The sequence below is a fragment of the Ursus americanus genome, chromosome 14 (assembly GCF_024610735.1).
Source record: "Ursus americanus isolate L20-20 chromosome 14, mUrsAme1.1.p, whole genome shotgun sequence".
NCBI lineage: Eukaryota > Metazoa > Chordata > Mammalia > Carnivora > Ursidae > Ursus > Ursus americanus.
Genome location: NC_142140.1, coordinates 23,101,128 through 23,123,673, shown reverse-complemented (window position 1 = coordinate 23,123,673; position 22,546 = coordinate 23,101,128). Strand labels below are relative to the sequence as shown.

The following is a 22,546-nucleotide window of genomic DNA, read 5'->3' as shown; positions in this document are numbered from 1 at the left end:
AGGCTCCTCAAGCTTGGCCAGACTGGATCCTGTCCACAGTCCCGAACCTGGGAGGAAGAGGCAATGAGAGGCAGAATCATCTACCCATGATCCACATGAACTGAGAGTGAGGGAGGCTTGGTTCTTAAAGGAACGTTGGGTCATGATCCTACAAGCAAGGGGAATAAATGGTGAGCGGGAAAATCAATGGATATCATTCTCGCCCCTGAATGGATAAAATGAGCTGTACTCTGTTCACGCTCAGCTGTCATTTTCTCCCAGATGATTAGATGTAGCATAATTTTCTTAGCAAATATTTTAAAATGTCACCAAATCTAACATGATCCAGTACTCTGTCAAGTATGTCTCCATATAGATCCATAGTGAACTCTTCACATCAGACCCAATTAGCGTTCTAATGGAATTTATCTCCCAGATGCTTCAAATCACAGAAATGGATAAAGTGGTTTATTACAGGTCACAGGACACTTTCAAGGACCAATTAGAAACCACTGCAGATTGGGGAGAACAGGAAGGTCATGATAAGAAACTGAAAAAGTGGGAAGATGAGTGGCTGGACAGAATGAGACCTTTGTTGGGAAAGCTGAAAGATACGGATAGAGATGAGGGTGTTTCTTAGACCTAATTTGAAAAGCTTGTTTACAGTTTTGAAGGACTTTGAAATTGAGCTCTCAAAGACAAGTTTATTTTGCTTGTTCATGTTTTATTTATTTTAAACCTCCAGGTATTGGCGTCATTCATATTTGCAGAGAGGACATCATGGAGGTCGTTAAGAGTCAGATGGTGGTCTGACCAATCTGGGGGCGTTCTCGTGGTGAGACAGCCAAGGGACAGTCATTCCAACCTTGTCATACTTTTTTTTTTTTTAAAGATTCCATTCATTTATTCGACAGAGATAGAGACAGCGAATGAGAGAGGGAACACAAGCAGGGGGAGTGGGAGAGGAAGAAGCAGGCTCATAGCGGAGGAGCCTGATGTGGGGCTCGATCCCAGAACGCCGGGATCACACCCTGAGCCGAAGGCAGATGCTCAACCGCTGTGCCATCCAGGCGCCCCATCAACCTTGTCATACTTCTTAATGAATCTTGTCATATGACTTCTTGAGGTAGTTAGCAGAACAACCCATGGTGTAAGATACTTGCCTTCTGTTATTCCTTTTGCCTACATACTACTTAGGTTGCTGCATGGAAATTCTAGCTTTTTGTAGTGATAAAGCCATGAACAAATTCAGGTATGAGTTGCACTCTATTCTTTATTTGTCTTAAATCAACTTGAATTCTCTTTTCCTATCCTCCAACTTTTAGGGCTGATGAGAAATTCTATGTCAGGCATTTTATTAATAAGAGTAATTATAACCTTTATTACTCAGGGATCCTGTATCCTTCCATCCATTCTCAGATTCCCTTACTGCATCCTATGCATGGAGTCAGCTAATGAACAAAAAGAAAGAGCATGACACATCACTTGAAGGGTTTTAGAGGCCCGGGAGTTGTATACATCATGTCTGCTCATTTTCCATTGGCCAGACTGAGCTGCAAAGGACCCACCTTAACTATAAGGAAGGCTGGTGAACGTAATTTCCCTGTGTCCAAGAAAAAGAAATAGATTAATAGTACTCAGCCACTTCCTACTATATAATCTTTACTGGGGCCTCCTTTTGCTTCTAGATTATAGTAAAATCTAGGTAACTGGTTGCAAAATGGGGCTTCATTAGCCTGTTATGATTGCAGCTACCAATCCTCCCATCCTCTTAAACTCTTGCCATTTCTTCGAGGCTCATGTTTTTCCTCTTTCGTGCCCCTGTGGGGTTCATGCTGAGGCTGGAAATCATGATGCCCTTGGTTCATCTTTCTCAGGGGAGCATATAGCTATCTACCTAATGTTTTTGCTAGTATTCTAGGCTTTACCGGAGAACACATGTAAATTTCCCTGCTCTGGAAATTCACAGACATCCTTTCTTTTTCCTGGCTGGGGGTGCTTCTCCTCTCTCTCTCCTTGAACTTTTGCCATTCTTGAATAATTTCTCCTCTGCAGCCTTCTCTCCTGCCTGCCCTCTGCCCCTGCCCCGTATTATCTCTCAAACCCACTTGGACATTTAGTTTGATTAATGTTTTCAGCCCTACCAAGATTCCTGAAGCAAGAAGCATAGAAGACCTTGGCTATCATGGAATGAAGCTAGGGGAAAATACCAGGAGAAAAAAATATAAATGATAATTCCACTTACTGATTTTGCCATAAAAATGTTAAGATGTCTTGCTAATATCATTTATGTATATCCGAGCCATGCCTGCTTGCACTTAATCATTGAAGCAACCCTATAAACATTTCTGTTTATTTGAAGATGTGGAAACTGAGATTTGAAGAAGTTAACGTTACTGGTTCCTGGACACACACCTCATTAGGTATAGCCGATGACAACAGCTCATGTACCACAGACTCCAAATTCTGAGTCATTTACAGCTATATCGCACTATAGTTCCTGGTCAGTGGGGGAGTTCTGTGACAGAGCCTCACTCGAAGGTTCGCATGTCTCCTGAACTTCGCAAAGGTTAGCAGGCACTGGCGGTGCGTGAGCGTTTATCAAGCATCAGCTTTATGCCAAACGGCGCAGCAGTGAATGCGTATGTTCTGTTTTGCTTCCTTTCTCCAGCATTAATAATATGCCTATTTTACAGATGAGGATGTGGAGGCAGAGGTTATCCCTCAGCCTGTTAATGAAGGGTGGAGCCAGAACTCCAACCCTCATCCCTACAGTCCCATTGTCCACAATCTACTGCACTGTCCTGTACCTCACAGAAGACCCATCGCACCATGGCCCCAGGGGGAGGCCCCCTCCCTTGTGGGCTAGGAGAGGAATAGCCTCCCTTTTCAGTCTTGGGCCACAAGTTAAAATTAACACATCGTTTCATTAACAGTGGGTAAATAGGACAGGTCGGCTGTGCACGTGATATATGAGGATTAAGAATGATCCAAATCTGAAGAAAATACAGAAACCTTATTCATTACTTTTTTTCTGCATTTGCGGCAGTCTGCCATATCCCAGGTTCCTGAAGTCATTTTGGGGGAGGGGAATTAGGCTTGAACAGGTTAAAGTTATGTAATTAATTGCAGTCAGCTTCAGTTACAATTACTAATTGATCCCAGCCTAGCACCTGGCAGCAGTCACGAGCTCACAGCGATGGCAGGCAGGTGGCTGCAATAATTAGGTTATTACTTTTTTTTTCCCCCCTGCAAGTACCTGGTTGGTCTAAACCCCAGGGTCAACCAGGGTGCGTTTGGGTCAAGGATACCATTTCTGATCCCGAGTTCTTTTGAAGGAACGAAGAGTGGTGGCAGGATAAGGTAGTAGCTGAGGGTAGGGTGAATAAAGCAGAAGCACCGAACTGGTGTTACTGACCCAGAATCAAGGAAGAGCATCCGGGATCCTCAGCTGAAGTCTGGAGGAAGGGAAAGACTGTTAGACCAGCAGCCATTGTATCTTCGAGGTTTGGACTTTCTGGCTTACTCTTGCTGACCGGAGTCTCCGGCAAACAAGGATGAAGAGCCAAGGTAGGCATGTATTCTGAATTTTTAAACCATGTCCTTTGTGGTCATAATCATTGGATTTGAAACCGGAGAGAGTTTCTTGTTTGTTTGCTTGCTTGCTTGTTTATTTTCCTCTGGATTTGCTTCTTACTAAGTGTGAGGCTTGGGGTAAATGACATGACTTGCAAGGCCTCAGTTTCCTTATCTGCAAAATGGATAATAGGACTGTCATGTCCACTAAATGAGAAAATGCATGAACGTGACTTGGGACGATATCTGCTGTACACTGAATTGATTCTTTGATGTTATCCCGTTTTATCTGTATTGTATCCAAAAGAGGAAACCGTTCAGGAACCTAGGTTTTGAGCTAGGATGTTTCACGATGAATAAGCTTTGAAATGATAAACATAATCTTCATTTTCATTTCTTGAGTAATAGTAGCTATGATCTTTTGAGTATGAATTATGTGCCCGGGAAAACATTTAATCCAATGCCAGCTTTATGTTTTCCTTCACCTTGAGAGAGCTACTAACATACCCATTTTTACATGAAAAACTGAGGCACAGAGAGATTGTGCAACTTCCATGAGTTGTATGCCTATTTTTAGCTAGTAAAAATAGGGAGTTAGAACTGAGATATATGGGTTCTATCATCATTAACCACTGTGCTCTTCTGACTTCATAAACCCTGAGGGAAATGTTCTCACGTGTTTTTTGTTTTTGTTTTTCACTATTAACAAACTTTTATGTTGCAGTGTTAGGTTATCTTAGCCTAGCCCTTTTATTTTCATTCAACTTGATGCATTCAAAGCATATTCGGAAAGGGCCTGGGAAAATTATTTTTTTATTACATTTATCTTTTATGTGTTAGCTTTTTTCTATTTTTGTTTGTGGTTTTTGTGCTTTAAAATATGTTCTTGAGCACCCCGTTGAAACCCATGCTGAGGTCAGTATTCAGTGGCAGGTAGGAAACTTTCCTAGGTCCATGATCTTAGATGAGAAGGTAGAACATTGTCAAGAGGTATTAAAAATAACTGCAATGATAACGTTCACCACTTTCTCAAAAATATCTGATAAACTTTTTTTTTTTTTTTTTTTTAACTGGAAACTAATTTCTGCCAACTGCTGTAGAGAGGAGGGGGAAAAGTCTTGCTTGGAAGGCACCCTAACAAGCGGGAGAAAAATATAGTTTGTTTATTTTTAAATAGTTTCGAGTCCTTTGGGACCTTTTTTCTAATCAATAGAAATGACAAAGAAATCCTATGGTCTCATCTCCCAGGTTTTATGTTTCCCATTTATTTAACCAAGATAATAAAAACTCTTATGTGCTCTCTTTAGTCATTTCCAAACAGGGCTGGCTTCTTTAGTTTATCTCCTCTTTAGAATACCTCTGCTGCAAATTTCATTTTAGAGCTGTGTTTAGCATCAGCCACTGCTGGGTGGATAGCCAGACATTACCTTTGGTTTCCTTACTAACAAAAATAAGGCTCTTCAGTTTGAAAGTCGCGAATGGTGATCATGAAAAATTGTGTTGTGTTTTTGGCTCACGGGGAACCCCTGAGAGCTGGGCAGCTTTCACATTGCGCCTCTCCACTGTGAGATCCATTCTCTCCACCTTAGACTTAACAAGTTCCAGGGATCAATCAATACCTTGCAGTAAGCATCAGCTGAAATTAATCCCTGTGATGAGCCTTCCCCCCAGCCCCCTTGCAAAGTCTGCCCTGAAGAGCCACCCACATAGCGAAGCCCCAGACAGACAGCTTTGCTGGATCTCTCTATTCTCCTGACAGCCTGAGATGGACAGGAAATAGGCTTCAGATTTCAGCGAATCTTTACTCCTGAAGTTGCTCTTGTAGCATTGCCGGCTGGGAAGTGCCTGCCGCTTTACTGCGTGAGCCCAGAGGCTGGCTTCCCAGCATTCCACGGGAGTCCCTACTTTTTATTGCTAACTGCGCCGCCGTCGAACGTGTGATGTGCACAGTCTCGTGGGCACGTCATCTTACACTAGGGTCGATTTCAAATTCAACTTGTCACGTGTAACTCGTATAAATAACTCATCAAGATGATGCAAATTTATCTTTAGTGAATCTTGACGACCTGGATACTGGATACATTGTGGTCCTATTGATGCCAGTTGGAGATGGGTATGAGGGCTCATAAATCCAAAATCTTACCTGCCGAGTTTTCGGGGTTAAAGTTTGTTTACTCTTTCTTGAATTCAACATAAGATGAAGTCATTGCCTTGCATAGAGGGTCATGTTGTGTGAAAATTACAGCGTTTAACCCTGGAATCATAGTCTGAGATGAGATGGCCTACATTTGAGAGGAGCCCCCCGAAATTTGCAATCAAATTATTCTTTCCCTTTTTCTTTTCCATTTGCACACTCCTTTTTTCTTTTTTTTTTTTCTCCAAGTAATCACTTTTGATTTCATATAATTTAAATAAATGTATGCTAAAACCTCATGTATGTATTTTGTATCAGGACAGGGCATTTTGCACATAGGTAAGAGAGAATCCTGCAGTTGGAATGGGGAATACCTGCTCCTTTACAAGTCAGCCAAGCCAGGGAAGAAATCTCAAACACCAGGAAAGGACCTCCCCTTTTTTGCTCAATCACCTATTCATTCAACAAGCAATTACCGAGTGCCTCCCATACTACCAGCATTATTCAGTTTGCTGCGAAGAAGTGAGACAGATACAAACTCTGGTCTCAAAGAGCTCCCGGTCTTGTCTGGAGAAGGGAAGGGTTGGTAGACAGCAAAGAAGCCACATAACTAAAAGGAACCTGGAGGAGGACTTAATAAAGGATGAGAGTAGACAGCCCAGGGGTGTTAGAAGAGCCCCTTGAGACCTACGGTTTTAGTCCTCTAGGGTAGCAGTCAGCCAACAATAGCCCTGTAAACCTTACCTGGCCCACCACTTGTTTTTGTAAATGAAGATTTGTTGGCACACAGCCACGCTCATTTACATAAGTATTGCCTATGAGCAGCTGCCTTTACACTAGAACAGAAGAGCTGAATAGTTGCAACGGTGGTTGGATGGCCCATAGGGCAGAAATTCTTTACTATTTGACCTTTTCTAGAAAATGTTTATCAGTCACTGATCTGGAGGCAACAGATATCTCACATCACTTTTGATTGATAAGGAGCTGAAGGAAGAGCCATTAACTTCGGTTTCATAACTTTGGTACCAAGGGTTCCCCAACTCTTGTCTGCCTGTGTTTCTTAGTGAACTAAATCAGTCTATTCACATTAGGACTATCATTTTTCCCACCTGAATCAGTAAAAGCTAAGTTTATTTTCTCCTTCCCCTATGGCTTAAAAGTGTGGATGCTATCAGTATTCTGACTATTAAATTACTTCATTTAAGTATTTTCTGGTCATTCTCTGCAAGTTCCATTAACCGTGTATATACCAATCTGACATAGTGAAATTCTGAAAACACTCCAAGAGGAATATTTTGAGCCCAGGCAAGAATCAAAGAAGGAAATATAATATACTCTTGCCTGAATGATTATGTTATCGGGGAAACCTAAAGTGCTTTATAGTAAGCTCTGTGTCCAGACTCAGAATGAGGAATGACAAAATTTTTAGATAAATTGGTTTGTAAAATATTTATGTGCACTTTAGTGGCATAGACAGGAGGTAATCTGTTTTGTATTGAATCAGCTTAGGACAGAAAAAAAGCAGAATGTTAATGAGATTTTTTAAAGCCACTTTTAAATGCATGTTGGCAAAAGACAAATAGTCAAGACTTTTAATTTCTATAAACTTAATGGCTAGAGAACAAATAAAGCTTTATTAACTTAAATAAAAGTAGCTTTTCTTTCAAGGGCATAGCAATTTATTTTTCTTTCTGTGTAATCTTCTGAAGGACTGCTCTCGTCTATGTATTGATCAGCCTTTTCCAGTGGGTTTAGTTGGATTTTAACTAAGTATTGTTGATTTTTGGAGGGGGGAAAAAAAAAGCATAGGATGACTATAGGGAGATAGAGTGGGCAAACATTGGATGTGGGAGTTAACCAATAAGCATCCTCATACCAGTGATGCTATGGTCTTGCTGTACAACCTTGGGTAGACACCACAACCATGAGGACTCACTTTCTTAATTACTAAAGTAAAAGTCGGTCACCCGTAATGTAAAACAATTCTACCACCCCTTCTGTTGCTGTCATTATGGCAGCCATCACTAGCTGATCCCTGTACCTTCTTTCTCAAATGAGCCAGTCTCAAAATTTCTCCCCATTCAGTATTCTGAACAACTAGTCTCAAGAAATAGGAACTGCTATATAAATTTAAATGATTTGCCAATAAACAAGTAGATGATGTCTGGGTTCTACGATGGTGTGTAGAATTGTAATGTCTTTTCTTATGTATTTTCTGTAGTTTCACCTTCTGGTAATAAACCTACATTTTAAAGTTTGCACATTGTTAAGATACGGATAGAATCCAGAAGAGTGAATAGTTACTGGTGGTTCTTTGGGGGGGGGGGGCAGGAGAACAATAACATTACAATGAAAGTTTTGATTTTGCCATATCCTGACAAAAATCTGGAAGATATGGGTGATAGAGCCATTATAGTTGTTAAAATATATTTAACATTGATCACTGCCAAAGTACGAGTCTTGCATGCAGCTCTACTTAAACACTATATATACTCTGCTTGAAACCCGGTGCATAATAGACAGCCTTGCCTAGTGTTCAAAAGATTGTGGAGATAAAGAATTCAATCCCCAGGTGTATTAGTCTTGGTATAATTGTTTTTATTATATAAGCCCTATTTTGAGATAAATATTTTTGTTTGTATTAGAGAAGAAAACAACTTTTTACTTGTCATCTTTAGAGATCTTGCTTTTCTCTGGTCCCAGTTTTTTGTGATGGGGAGTAGGTGGGTGTGGGGGGGGATCCCCTAATATGCAATGGAAAAACACAAGCAGATGTTCACATATCAGAAGGTGTCCCTGGAACTTCCTGAATTCACTGCTATGACCCAGAGGTGAAAGGCACAGCCTCTATATTTAGGGAATCAATAAAATTTGTCATTTCATGGCGAAAGCCTGGACTGGGCTATGATGTCACCACTATTACATGAGTATCGCGTGCTTCTCTTCACTGTTGCATGCTTTTCTACCCTGGTAACCTGAGTTAAAGAGTGTATTTGTGAACTGAAGAGGGAAAATTCTCTTCAGTTCTTCCCCATGGCTCTTGAGGTACATGCTTGCTGATTTTCCTGATTCCCACATTGTTCAGTGCTTATCTTGGAGGATTGTCAAGAGAATTCTGTGAGTAATGAACATAAGATCCTAGCAGAATACCTGGCAATAGTAAGTACCCAGTAAATGATACCTGTTACTTTTGTGATTTTGCTATTCCCATCTTTTTGTGTGTTTTAAATATATCTTCTGCAATGAATATTAGATGAGTATTTCAGTTCAGCTCAATTAAGATTTAATGGCTTCCTTTGCCCCTGGATCTACGATTTCTCTGGCTCACATTGACACCACTTACTAGCCAAGCTCCATCATGTTGAGAAAGTTATTTAAGTTTCCTCAGATGTGAAATGGAGATTGATAGTGGTATCTACTCCTCAAGTTGTGGGGGGAAATTAAATCACATGGTACAGGTACAGTGTCTCAGCATAAAGTAAGTGCTCAGTTAGTATTGATATTATGTATCCCCCCCTTTCTTAGATGAGAAAATGAAGGTTGTTAGTAGTATTCCAGTGGTCTACCAGTTGTCATTGTAACCACTCTCACCCTTGCTCTTATAGTTTCCGTTTTCCTGCTTGCTTCCTTTTGATGGCTTCCCTGATAACTCCACCATAGTGACCCTCCACTCATAACCTCTTTGGTATAAATTACTTTTTCACCTACTTTAAAAAGAGCTTTTCTTTCCTATTTGCTGTGTATGTCTTAATAAGGCTACAAAATATCACAATTTGTTTAAAATGAGAAACAGACCTTATACTTAGGTTCTTTTCAACTTCTAGAGCCTCGCATAGAGACAGCCTCCAAGAAAATATATTTTATTTAATTAATACCTCAGGGCCCTTCGGCAAACACATAGACATAAAATCAAAACCACTCAGTCAGAGGAATAGAGCAGTGGTTCTCACCATCTGCATTCTTAAGAATCATCCATTGTGCTTCATATCAATGCAAATTCTCATCATTCTTCCTGATGCACTGGGCCTGCAATGAGATCCGGGTAACTTTATGTTTGTTACCCTAGAATTGCGTGCCCTAATCCAGTAGCCACTAGTCACACACATGGTTTGTGTTAGTTTGTGATATTCTGACATAGCAGCCTGAATAGACTGAGTGGCTGAGAAATAACAACTATCTATTTCTAAGAGTTCTGGAGGCTGAAAGTCTGCAATCAGAGCACAAGCATGGTCAGGTGAGGGTCTTCTTCTGGGCTTCAGACTTCTTGTGGCTTCATATAACAGTTGGGGGCTAGGAAATCTCTCCAGAGCCTCTTTTATAAGGCACCAATCCCATTTCCTAGGGTGTCACCCTCATGCTTCCGGCACCTCACAAAGGCCCCACCTGCTAGTAGCATCATCTTTGGGGATTAGGATTTCACCATATGAATTTGGGAGGAGCATAAACTTGCAGACCATAGGTTACTTAAATTTTTAAATTAATTTGACCAAAAACCAAAATTCAATTCTTCACACTAGACAAATCTCAAGCGTTGAATAGCCCCACGGGGCTAGTGACTACTATATAAATATTCTCATCACAGTAAAAAGTAGATGAGAAAGTTCTGCCCAGGACTGCTTTGATGAACAAGAGCCTTCACTTATACATTAAGAACTGCAGGAATAAATGTAGAGCCATGAAAATTTTGTGCTATAATTATAATTATTAAACTATAATTATGTCTTAATAATATTGGTAATCACAGCAGCTACAAAACCAGAAGAAACACCGCAGCTGCCATTGTCTTGGGAATATTTTTGGTGCTACCAGATGCATTATACACATTATTTCCTTCAAGTCTCAGAGTTCATATGAGTTGCTATTACTCCTGTTTCATAGACACTGAGGGTGAAGTAACTGGCAGAAAGCCACTCAACTAGTAAATAGCCAGCTTGAAGGCTGGGCCTGATTCTGAGACCATACCTCTCTGCACGTCATCAGCTCGCTCTACCCACCTATCGGCATTAAACTGGCTTTAATGTCTGAAATTGGTGCTGTACTTTGACTATGTTAATCATTCTAGAAAAGTATGCTAAAGGCTGAGTCAACCTGATGATCCTTAAGCTGAGGCTTCAGTCTTTCATTTCATTGACGCCCCCAGCCTGGGCCGAGTATCTCATTTCTGCATTCCCGTAGTCATCTCTGCTTACTTATCTCTCTCTTGCATAATTCACACTGGGCTGAAATCACTTGCTGTGTTGACTGTATTTCCCTTATAAACGTTGACATTCTTGAGGATAGAAGCTGGATATCGGTCCTCAGCGTATTTTACCTGGTAGAGGGTAGATGCTAAATACATTTCCGATAGATGAGCTAATTAAAGAGACTTAATTCTTGCCAATAAACTGGGACATCTACTAGAAGGATGGGAATGACCATGTAAGCACTATCTAAATCTGCCAGGGGCTGTACTAAAGAAAATCCTTCTGGAACAAGTTAGGCATAAAGAGATGAATCCAGTCTGAAGTTCCATAGCGCAAATTCTTAGGTCTATAAACTGTATAATCCTTTTTAAATCTCCTGACCTTATCTCCCAATCTTCCATGTATGCAAATATCTCCTTTCTGCTGACCGCTGGTGAAATGTTTTAGCTGGGTTGCTGAATGCTCTTCTTCTTTTTTATTTTTTAACGGATATGCTAATCTCAGGAATGATGCATTTCAGCTCTAACACCATTAAATTAGTATCCCATTGCCTTGCTGCAACTTACTGCTGAGTCAGCACTTCTAGTACAATCTCTCTTTTCCAGGGTTTCTAATTTGGTCATAAAAATTCAGAGTAGAAACTTGTCATAGGAAGTCCTGCTTCTGAATGGCATTTTTTTTTCCCCAAACAATCTTAAAATACATTGTTTGATGCATGTCAACTATTGCGGAGTTTACAGATATTCAAGTGGAATTCTGCAAAGGGCCTTTGAGGCATTTTAACTTAAGTTGTTATTTGGAATGTTGACACTTCATCATGGGGGTGTCATCAGGCAAGTTTTGAATAGATCCCTTTGTCCTGCCTTGGGTAATTGCCCTGGGCATATCATGTAGGATATTTCCAATTCTTGTAAACAACAAATTCTCCTTTTGTGCAGCACTTCTTTTTTATTACATTCTCATTCCCCTTTCCATTCATTTTTGCTCTTGGTTTTTCACCCCACGATCTCATCTACCACATTCATTGTTTTTGCAGTGTGGGTGTGTGTGTGTGTGTGTGTGTGTGTGTGTGGTGCAAGAAGCGTCTCCATGGGGAAATTAATATCTAGTACTTATGGTCAGCTCGCAAATGTTCCCATAGACTTAACCGCTTTGTGGATTGTCTGTATTTCTCCTCTGATTCCACTTTTCCCATCCATCTGAAATACAACAGATTGACTCCTCTCCCCCGCTCCAATGCACAATTAATGATTGTAAAGGCCTTTGTAGATTCTCTGAAGTATAACCTTTTGGGAATGTATTTTGTTCTCCAAACGTCATAAAATATCTTTATAGCCAATTATTGAAATACTGCTCTACATACGCCCCTACCGTGAAGTACTAGGATCCCTTTCCTTTCATACTGTGAATAAGCAAAGAGTAGTTGTTTATACGTGAACTCTCTGTACACTTGTTCATAATGGATAGTGAAAAGGTTTAAGTTCAGGCCATAGTGCAGCAGCCTAAAAGAGAATGTGAGCACAGATGAGATCCCAGGAGTCTGTGCTATTTTGTACATGGAGACCCATCAACTGTTGGAATTTTAGAAGTTCACCTTCTACCTGATGAGTGACTCTCTGAATCAACCGAAACTGCTAACAGTAGAAAATATTGGTAAATTTGCAGCAACCTCTCTGGCATGAGGTGGGAACCCTCAACACCCTTTCTACTATTAGCAAAACTGAGTAATCAGCAGCAGGGAGACTCCCACACACAGATTCTGTCCCCTCCAAGCCTGTCTAAACTCCTGTATTTAGAAAAAAAACTTTTTTAAGGTAACACCTCGGTCTTATGCTGTCTCAGGATAAATAATTGTACAAGCTGGCCAACTAGCTTTTGAATATAAAGTGCATGGATGTAGCTAAAACAATCAGCTTAGTTTTTATTTATTCAAGAGCATCTGCTCTATGTCAGGTACGTGGCTCTTTTCTATAGATGCAAAAGGTAAAGAAGATGTGTCCTGTACTCTCAAATTACCTACAGTCCGTTATGCAAAACAGATTCCTGACCGGCAGCCTATAGTACATTTTAGAATTAAAACAAGGTCTATTGGGGCGCCTGGGTAGCACAGTCGTTAAGCATCTGCCTTCGGCTCAGGGCGCGATCCTGGAGTTCCCGGATCGAGTCCCACATCGGGCTCCTCGGCTGGGAGCCTGCTTCTTCCTCTCCCACTCCCCCTGCTTGTGTTCCCTCCCTCACTGGCTGTCTCTCTGTCACATAAATAAATAAAATCTTTAAAAAAAAAAAAAGGTCTATTTATTCAGTGAATATTCATTAAGTGTTTTCTGTGTGCTGGACACTATTCTAGGCTATGGGAATAGACTGATGAACGAAATAGACAAGAGCCCACCCTCCTGTCTCCCGGGAAAGACAGTCTGCACCAGTAGTCATGCTTTGGGGGCAAGTGGCTTTGTTTTGCTCACTGCCATATCCCCAGTACCTAGTACAGTCCCTGGTACATAGTATGTGCTCAGTAAATAATTGGGAACTTGAATAAAAATAATCATGCATAAAATGAGGCTACAAGTGCCACTTCGCATGGCAAAGTGATCATGAAGGACTAAGGAGGGACCAGTTCATTCTGTCTGTAGCAGCAAGAGAAGTCCAGCCTAATCTCCAGTTGTTCGTAGGAGGTGGGAGAGTGGAGAGAAGGACAGCAGTGATGCCAGATGGAGGAAGGAAAAATCCAAGCAAGGGCAGGTGAGACAGACCATAGTGCATTCCAGACCCTGAAATTCAGTGCAACCCAAGCTCAGAGACTAGACAGGTGGATTGGAACTTGACGGTGAAGGTCTTACTTGCCAGGGACAAGGTTTGGCGATCCTAAGGACTAGTGACGCCTACAGATTTTTAAGCAGAGTGGATCTTGAACCCGTCTGCATTTCAGAGTTCCTCCTTTCCCGAGCCACCTCTCCCACCATCGTTGGGAGTTTTTTTTTTTTTTTTTTTCCCCTTCCTGTTAGTACATTTTGTCCTTCACCTGTCAGCCAATCAGATGTGGCTTACCATTCCTTTGAGGTTTCGTCAGACCAGTCCTTTACAATGAACAGAGTTAGACCCCGTGTCTCCTTATTTAGATAGTAACTGAACAACTTGGCATTTTGAGACCGCTAGCAAGGAGGAGCCACCTTTCTGGAGCAGCTAAAGACATGCATTGCCTAGTGGGTGAGAGACTAGCAGCACAATCCGTAGCATAAAGAAAGGCAGCAGAATCCGACTTCCCACATTAAAAATTAACAATGTGCGGTATACAGCAAAGCCTGCCACACTCCTCCCTTGTGCAGCTCGAAACGGGAGAAAGCACCCTCCCCGGAGGATGAAAAGGGAACATTTTTATACAGAGGTGCCAATTTAATCATCAGGAAGAGGCTGGAGGTTTAATTGCCCATTTGTGAGTCCTGAAATCCCGTTATAGGCTTGTGTAAAGGCCAGGGGAAGTACATCCGCCACCAAGCCTTACGCAGAGTAGACATGCAGCAAATATCTTCTGAATGATAAATAAGATCAAGGATGTAAACTAGCCACCTCTGGCAGAGGCCTCAGCAGCGAGAATATTCTTAATATCCTTCGCAGAGGCTTTACAGTTTTAAAGGCCTTAAGGAATGCTGCCAGTTTTGTCTTCAGCACTCTCCAGCACAAGACAGCAAATTTCACCACGATTCACACGGGGTACTAGGAATGTTAAGGGAACCATTCAAGGTCACATGGCCAATTAGTGTTGTGGTTGGGTCTTGAACTCCAGTCTACTGAATCAATGTGTAGGATGTTCCTTCTGTGCTCTAAGAGCTTACGTCCCCTACAGCAATGCTCTCCTTCCCGAGGTGTGTGGTCTTAGATGACTGCTTCAAAATCACCTACGAGGAGTTAAAACACAAACTTGAAGGCCTCACCCAATCAACCTCTCTTGAGGTAGGAGCTTCAGAATTCTTACCACACAAGATTTTGAGAACCACTGCTCCAAAGAACACCTAATATAGGCTGAGATACTTAACGAAAGTTCCAGAAGTCTAAATGACTCCCTGGATAAAGCTTAAAAAACAAAGGAGAATCCATGTAAATATTTCTAAAATAAACTGCAGTGTCAAAGTTGGAGGTAGGACTAAAGGTCAGTTGCCATGTCACTGGTCAGTGGACAGAATCCTGTATTTGTTACTCAGTTTTTGACTGCAAATTTTTGAATTTTAGGGAAAATTGATAGCTATTATAAATTTGAAAGTTTTTGTTTATTTGTTATAATAAACTTTATCTTCAATTTTCCCCCAGTTTTATTTATTTTCAAATACAAGATAAAATAGGCTTGATTTGTTTAGTTCAATAGGAATCACTACACCTTGTTTTAAGTTCTATTCCTCTCAGCCTGGTTGCGTTTACTGTAACGATAGCTTCTTTAATCTCAAAATTTGATGACTAAGTGTGTGCCTGTGAATAGACTTAGCACTGTTAGAGAGAATCATTGACTGAAGTTTTAGAATGTTCAGCAGATAATGTTGTCAACTGCATATTCATTCCCAGTGTATATTTATTTTTTTTTAAAGATGTATTTGTTAGAGTGAGGGAGAATGCACGTGGGTGATAGTAGGGGAAAGGGCAGAGGAGGAGGGAGCGAGAGAATCCTCAAGCAGACTCAGTGCTAAGTGTGGAACCCAGTGAGGGGCTCAATTCCAGGACACTGAGATCATGACCGGAGCTGAAATCAAGAGTTGGAAGCTCAACTCAATAAACCACCCAGAGTCCCTCTGTTGTATATATTTGCCAAATTTCAAAGCAAGTAGTTAAAAACTTTACATTTCTGGAGAGACTCATTTAGTTTTTTAATTTATTAAAAAAATATTTATTTCCAACATTTTTTATATAAGTTTTTATTTTAATTCCAGTGTAGTTAACATACAGTGTTACATTAGTTTCGAGCATACAATACAGTGATTCAACACTTCCATACAAAACCTGGTGCTTATCACAACAAGTGCGCTCCTTAATCCCCTTCCTCTATTTAACCCATTCTGCACCCACGTCCCCTTTGGTAACCATATTTATTCTCTATAGTTAGAGTTTGTTTCTCAGTTTGTCTATTTCTTTGATCATTTATTTTGTTTCTTAAATTCCACATATGAATGAAATCATACAGTATTTGTCTATCTCTGACTGACTTACATTGCTTAGCATTATACTCTCTAGTTCCCTCTGTGTCTTGCAAATGGCAGGATTTCATTCTTTATGGCTGAATAATATTCCGTTGTATATATACCACATCTTTCTCCATTCCTCTATCAGTGGACACTTGGGCTGCTTCCTTATCTTGGCTATAGTAAATAATGCAACTACAAACATAGGTGTGCATGCATCCCTTTGAGTAAGTGTTTGTGTATTCTTTGGGTAAATAACCAGTAGTACAATTGGTGGATTGTAGGATAGTTCTCTAACTTTTTGAGAAAATTCAATATTATTTTCCACAGTGGCTGCACCAGTTTGCATTCCCACCAACAGTGCAAGAGGGCTCCTTTTTCTCCACATCCTCACCCACAGTTGTTGTTTCTTGCGTTTTTGATTTTAGCCATGCTGACAGGTGTGAGGTGCTATCTCATTATAATTTTGACTTCCGTTTCCCTGATGATAGGTCATGTTGAGCATCTTTTCATGTGTCTGTTGGCCATTTGGATGTCCTTTGGAGAGATGTCTATTCATGTCTTCTGCCCATTTTTAAATTGGATTATTTAGGGTTTTTTGGCTGTTGAGATGTATAAATTCTTTATATATTTTGGGTCCTGACCCTTTATTGGATATGTATTGCAAATATCTCCTCCCATTTAGTAGGTTGCTTTTTAGTTTTTAGTTTTGTTGATTGTTTCCTTCACTATGCAGAAGGTTTTTATTTTGGTGTAGTTTCACATCTTTATTTTTGTTTTATTTTCCTTGCCTTAGGAGACCGAGCTAGAAACAAGTTGCTATGGCCAATGCCAGAGAAATTACTACCTGTGCTCTCTTCTAGAATTTTTATGGCTTCAGGTCTCATATATAGGTCTTTGATCCCTCTTGAGTTTGTTTTTGTGTATGGTGAAAGTGGTCCAGTTTCATTCTTTTGCATGTAGCTGTCCAGTTCTCTCAACAGCATTTGTGAAGACTGTCTTTACCCCCATTGCATATTCTTTCGTCCTTTTCTGAAGGTTAATTGACCATATACTTGCGGGTTTATTTCTGGGTTTTCTATTCTGTTCCATTTATCTATGTGTCTGTTGTTGTATTGCTTTGATGACTACAGCTTCGCAGTATAACTTGAAGCCTGGAATTGCGATGCTTCCAGCTTCGCTTTTCTTTTTCAAATTGCTCTGGCTATTTGGGGTCTTCTGTGGCTCCACACACATTTTAGGATTGTTTGTTCTAAGTCTGTGAAAAATGCTGTTGGTATTTCGATAGGGATTGCATTGAATTTGTCGATTGCTTTGGGTAGTATAGACATTTTAACAATATTTGTTCTTTGAATCCATGAGCATGAAATGTCTCTCCATTTCTTTGTGTCACTTCAATTTCTTTCCTTTGCATTTTATAGTCTTCTACCTCTTTGGTCAGGTTTATTTCTAAGGATCTTCTCATTTTGGGTGCAGTTGTAATGGGATTATTTTCTTAATTTCTCTTTGTGCTGCTTCATCATGAGTGTGTAGACTTGCAGTCGATTTCTGCACATTGATTTTGTATCCTATAACTTCACTGAACTTATTTATCAGTTTTTGTAGCTTTTTGTGGAGTATTTCAGGTTTTCCGTGTATAGTATCATGTCATTCGTAAATGGTGTTTAAGTTTTACTTTTTCCTTAACAATTTGGTTGCCTTTTCTTTGTTTTTGTTGTCTGCTTGCTGTGGCTGGGACTTCCAGTAGTGTGTTGAATAAAACTCATGAGAGTGAACATCCTTGTCTTGTTCCTGAGCTTAAGGGCCAAACTCTCTGTTTTTCCCCATTGAGTATGATGTTTGTTTTCGGTTTTTGATATTTGGCCTTTATTATGTTGAGGTATATTCCCTCTAAACTTACTTTGTTGAGGGTTTTTATCATGAATGAATGTTGTACCTTGTCAAATGTTTTTTCTGCATCTATTGAAATGATCGCATGGTTTTTAATCCTTTCTCTTATTGATTGATGTATCAAGTTGACTGATTTATGAATATTGAACCACCCTTGTAGCCCAGGAATAAATCCCACTTGATTGTGGTGAATGATTGTTTTTATGTATTTTTGGAGTTGGGTTGCTAGTATTTCGTTGAGGATTTTTGCATCTCTGTTCATCAGAGGTATTGTCTATAGTTCTCTTTTTTTTGTGGTGTCTTTATTTCCTTTTGGTATCAGGATAATGCTGGCCTCATAGAATGAATTTGGAGGTTTTCTTTCCTTTTGTATTTTTTGGAATGGTCTGAGAAGAATAGGTACTAAGTCTTTTTTAAATGCTTGGTAGAATTTGCCCGTGAAGCCCTCTGGACCTGGACTTTTGTTTTATGGGAGTTTTTTGATTACTGATGGACTTTCCTTGCTAGTTATCAGTCTACCAAATTATTTTGATCGGTTATAAATGCTATGTGGCTAATCTCTATTCCAGTATAGGAATTAAATTCAGAAGACACTGGTTTTCCTCCAAATCCGGGTGGCAGATTATAATTATGGTTACTAAATTCTGGTATCAAGGGTTTAGCTAAAAATTATTTATGATATTTGAAGTTATTTTGCTACCATGAGGTTGAGAGTCTTTTTACAAAAACTTAGGTCAAGGAATCTAAATTTGCTTTTGACCTAAGTAATTCAAATAAGTATATTTTCCTTAATATCAGAGAAGGAATTTATTGGGACTAATCAATGGACAATTGTGTTCTAATTTCTGAGTCACAGCCAAGAGTCCCTATCAGTCCTGATCCCCTGTTAGGGATGTTGGATATAATCTCTACCTTTTCTTAATTCCCAGAGTATATAATCTTTCATTTATAACGTATCACTTGCAGTAGTATTGTCACTGGAATGTCGACCTCTTCCTCTATTGATAGATTTGTGCTTCTTTAAGGGAAGGGTCATGTTTTTTAACATTTTATATCTTATACAGGGTCTCAGGTAAAATAGATATTATAGTAGTGGACCTCTATCATGTTCTCAAATGATTCGTGTCTCCATGTATTTGTGCTCAAACAATCCTTCGCCCATTTGGAGTGGAACTGAGGCCTCTAAATAAAACCCAATACAAAGTTACTAGCTTTGTAATTGAATCACCTTGGAAGAGTCTTTTAGACCCAGTCAATAGCTGACTGCAACATAATGGAATCCAAGCTGGAATCACCCAACCAAGCAGTTCCAATTTTCTTTACCACAGAGACCACATGGCAATTGTTGCTTGATCAGGTAGCTCTGAACATCTGTTTAATAGATAGGATTTTTATGACTAATACATGATAATCATCGCTGTAAGTCAATAACTTTTGGGTAATTTGTTACCCAACAATAGAAAATAAATACAAAATTTTGTGACCGAAGGCAAGAGCATGACATGAAAGATTCAAATTATTGGATGCAGGCCAAATGTCATAATGATCATAGTGTATATCTCATTCTATTGGTTATATGAAGATTTTAAGAGGGAAATTAGTTTTTAACTAGACTTTAGAAGAATAGATTGTGGTGGTGAGGTAGAGAAAAACAACTCATATTTGCGGTAACTTCTTAAAAGATTGAAGGCTGGCTACCTTCAGTGGTTGGTCAGAAGATTTGATATCCTGGGAACGAGAAAGTATGTTAGTTGCAGAAATGGCAAATTTTGAAGGTTAAGAAAGACCTGTCAGGGAGCCCTTCCAAAATGGTGGAATAAGGACCTCTAAAAATCCACTTCTCCACAAAAGCAATAACAATTACAAAAATTCTCTAAATCAACTTCTATAGAAATTTGGAAATAAATGGAAGGCTTTTTAACAATTCCAGCAGCACTTATCCAAGGAAAGCAGATGAATATCAGTAAGAAAAGCCAGCTTTGTGACATCTTAAATCGCCTTATTCCCATTTCCCTGTCCCAGAAACATAGTAGCTGTGGAACCAATAACCTCACAACCATGGTGTTTGTGAAACGCAATAGTCTGTCAGGCACGGGTTGGAGCAAAAGCAGTTTGGGTTCTAACAACCCCATTTCCAGAGTATTTTCATTATTTTTCTTGTCCAGTAGCTCCTTCAAAAAACCAATTCTCAGGGCTTTCTTTTACATAATCTAATGCAGATTTGTCTGTGAAAACAGCCTTATCCCCAGAGTATTTGTCAAAACAATCAGCTGCAGTCATTTAATCCTGAGGCAGGAATACAAGTGACTGACGAAAAAACTTAAAAGGAAGAACTGAGAAATGAGATGTCCATTTTAAATGCCCCAGCATATTTAAAATGCTCCAACAAAGCCCCAGATGATAACACACATGTTCGGCGCTGTACTAATGTCAGAAATAAACTGAGAAGGCCCTAAACTGTTTAATCTCTGGCTCATAATGAGACTCAGCACAGAACAAGAAGGAAAAGCTAATTCAGAGTTATAAAATGCCAAAACACTGAAGGCAGGTCCCAAGACACACACACATACTCAGCAAAGACTGGGAGACTTACTGATTCAAGTTATTTAAGGAAATCTCCATCCAGTCACTAGCTGACAACTAAGTTAATCAAGCAGAGATGTGAATGGCTACAAGCACACACACAAAATTGAGACTTTACATAACTAGTCCAGGAAATTCATTAATTCATCACTAATAACAATAGCAGATGTTATGAAGGTGTGGTAGGCGGAACGATGTCCCCTCCCCAAAGATGTAGATGTTCTCATCATCAGGAGTTGTGAAATCTGTTATGTTACCTGGCAAGGAGTTAAATTAGCCAACAGTTGGTTTTGAAGACATTATCTTGGATTATCCAAGTGGTCCCAATTCAAACGTTCCTTGAATGTGGTAGAGGAAGGAAGAAGAGTTAGTGTCAGAAGGATAAAATGTGGAGAAGATTCAAAGAGCTACTATGCAGGCAGCATCTAGAAGTTGGGAAAAAAGAAAATGAAAGAAAACAGATTCTATCACAGAGCCTCCAGAAAGAATGTAGTCCTGCCAACACCTTGGTTTTAGCCTAGTGAGACCCATTTTGGACTTATGACCTGCAAAGCTGGAAAATAATAAGTTTGCATAGTTTTAAACCACTAAATTTGTGGTAATTTGTTTCAGTAGCAATAGGAAAGTAATATGGGGTCAGGGAAGACATGCTTTGCAAAGTTGCCAGAGTATATATTTAAAATGATGAGTTAAAAAAAAAAGAAGAAAGTATAAACCATACCCTGGAAGAGAGCCAGTCAATAGAAACTACCTCAGAGGAGGCACAAATGTTGGACTTAGTAGACAAAGACTGTAAATAAGCTTTAAAAGCTCTTAATGAACTAAATTAAAAGTGTTTAATAAAAATTATGTCTAAGGGATTAGTGAGAAGTATGAGAAAAATGTTTCACTGAATTGTCAATAAAGAGACATTGTCAAAGAAAGAAACAAAAAGTCTCCAGTTGAAAAGTACAAAAAGTGAAATTAAAAATTTACTTGGGGGTGGGGGGGTGCCTGTGTGGCTCAGTTGGTTAAGTGTCTGACTCTTGGTTTTGGCTCAGGTCATGAACTCAGGCTTGTTAGAGAGCCTTGTTGGGCTCCGTGCCAGGTGTAGAGTTCGCTCAAGATTCTCTCTCTTTGCCCCTCCCCACTCGCTCTCGGAAAGGAAAGGAAAGGAAAGGAAAGGAAAGGAAAGGAAAGGAAAGGAAAGGAAAGGAAAGGAAAGGGAGGAAAGAAAGAAAGAAAGAAAGAAAGAAAGAAAGAAAGAAAGAAAGAAAGAAAGAAAGAAAGAAAGAAAGAAAGAAAGAAAGAAAGAGATTCACTAGAGGGGATCAGCAACATAACTGATCTGGCAGAAGAGAGAACAAACAAAACTTGAATATAGGTCAATTTAAATAATCCAGTCTGAACAGTTTAAAAAAGAATGAGGAAAAATGAACAGAGCCTCAATCTGTGGGAACCCCATCACATGCACAAATATACAGATAAATGAGTCAAGTAAAGGAGAAAAAGAAAAAAAATTGAATAACTAATGACCTAAATATTTTCAAATTTGATTTAAAAAAACATCAATTAGTACATTAAAGCACTTCAGTGAATTCCAAGGAGGATAAACTGAAAGAAACACACACCTACACATATGTTCAAATTATCAAAAGACAAAGAATAAATCTTGAAAGCAGCAAAGAAAAACAACTCATCATCTACAAGCCTCCTTAAAATGATTAATATCCCTTCTCAGAAATCATGAAGCCTAAGGGTACCTGGGTAGCTCAGTTAGTTAAGCATCTGACATTTGATTTTGGCTCAGGTCATAATCTCAGGGATGTGAGATCGAGCTCCTCATTGGGCTCCACACTCAGAGGGCAATCTGCTTGAGATTCTCTCATTCCCTCTACCCCTCCCCCCACCCCTGTAAAATAAATTAAAGAAAAATAAATCAGGAAGCCTAGAAAGTAGTAGGATGATGTACTGAAAGGAAGAAATAGATAATTCAATAATAATAGAGACTTCAGTCTTCAATACCACCCTATTAATGGATAGAACAATAAGGAAATAGA

The 22,546-nt window shown here is 39.6% G+C and overlaps 1 protein-coding gene across 1 annotated transcript in view; it reads left to right on the top strand.

Annotated features, from left to right (window-relative positions):
- Positions 1–3,326: 3,326 nt before the first annotated feature.
- Positions 3,327–22,546, top strand: part of TAFA1 (TAFA chemokine like family member 1) — a 356,224-nt gene continuing 337,004 nt past the window's right edge. Inside the window, exon 1 of the mRNA XM_087866864.1 lies at positions 3,327–3,549. Within this exon, the coding sequence (XP_087722990.1) occupies positions 3,537–3,549 (13 nt within the window). The 5' untranslated portion in view covers positions 3,327–3,536. The remainder of the gene's footprint in view (positions 3,550–22,546) is intronic.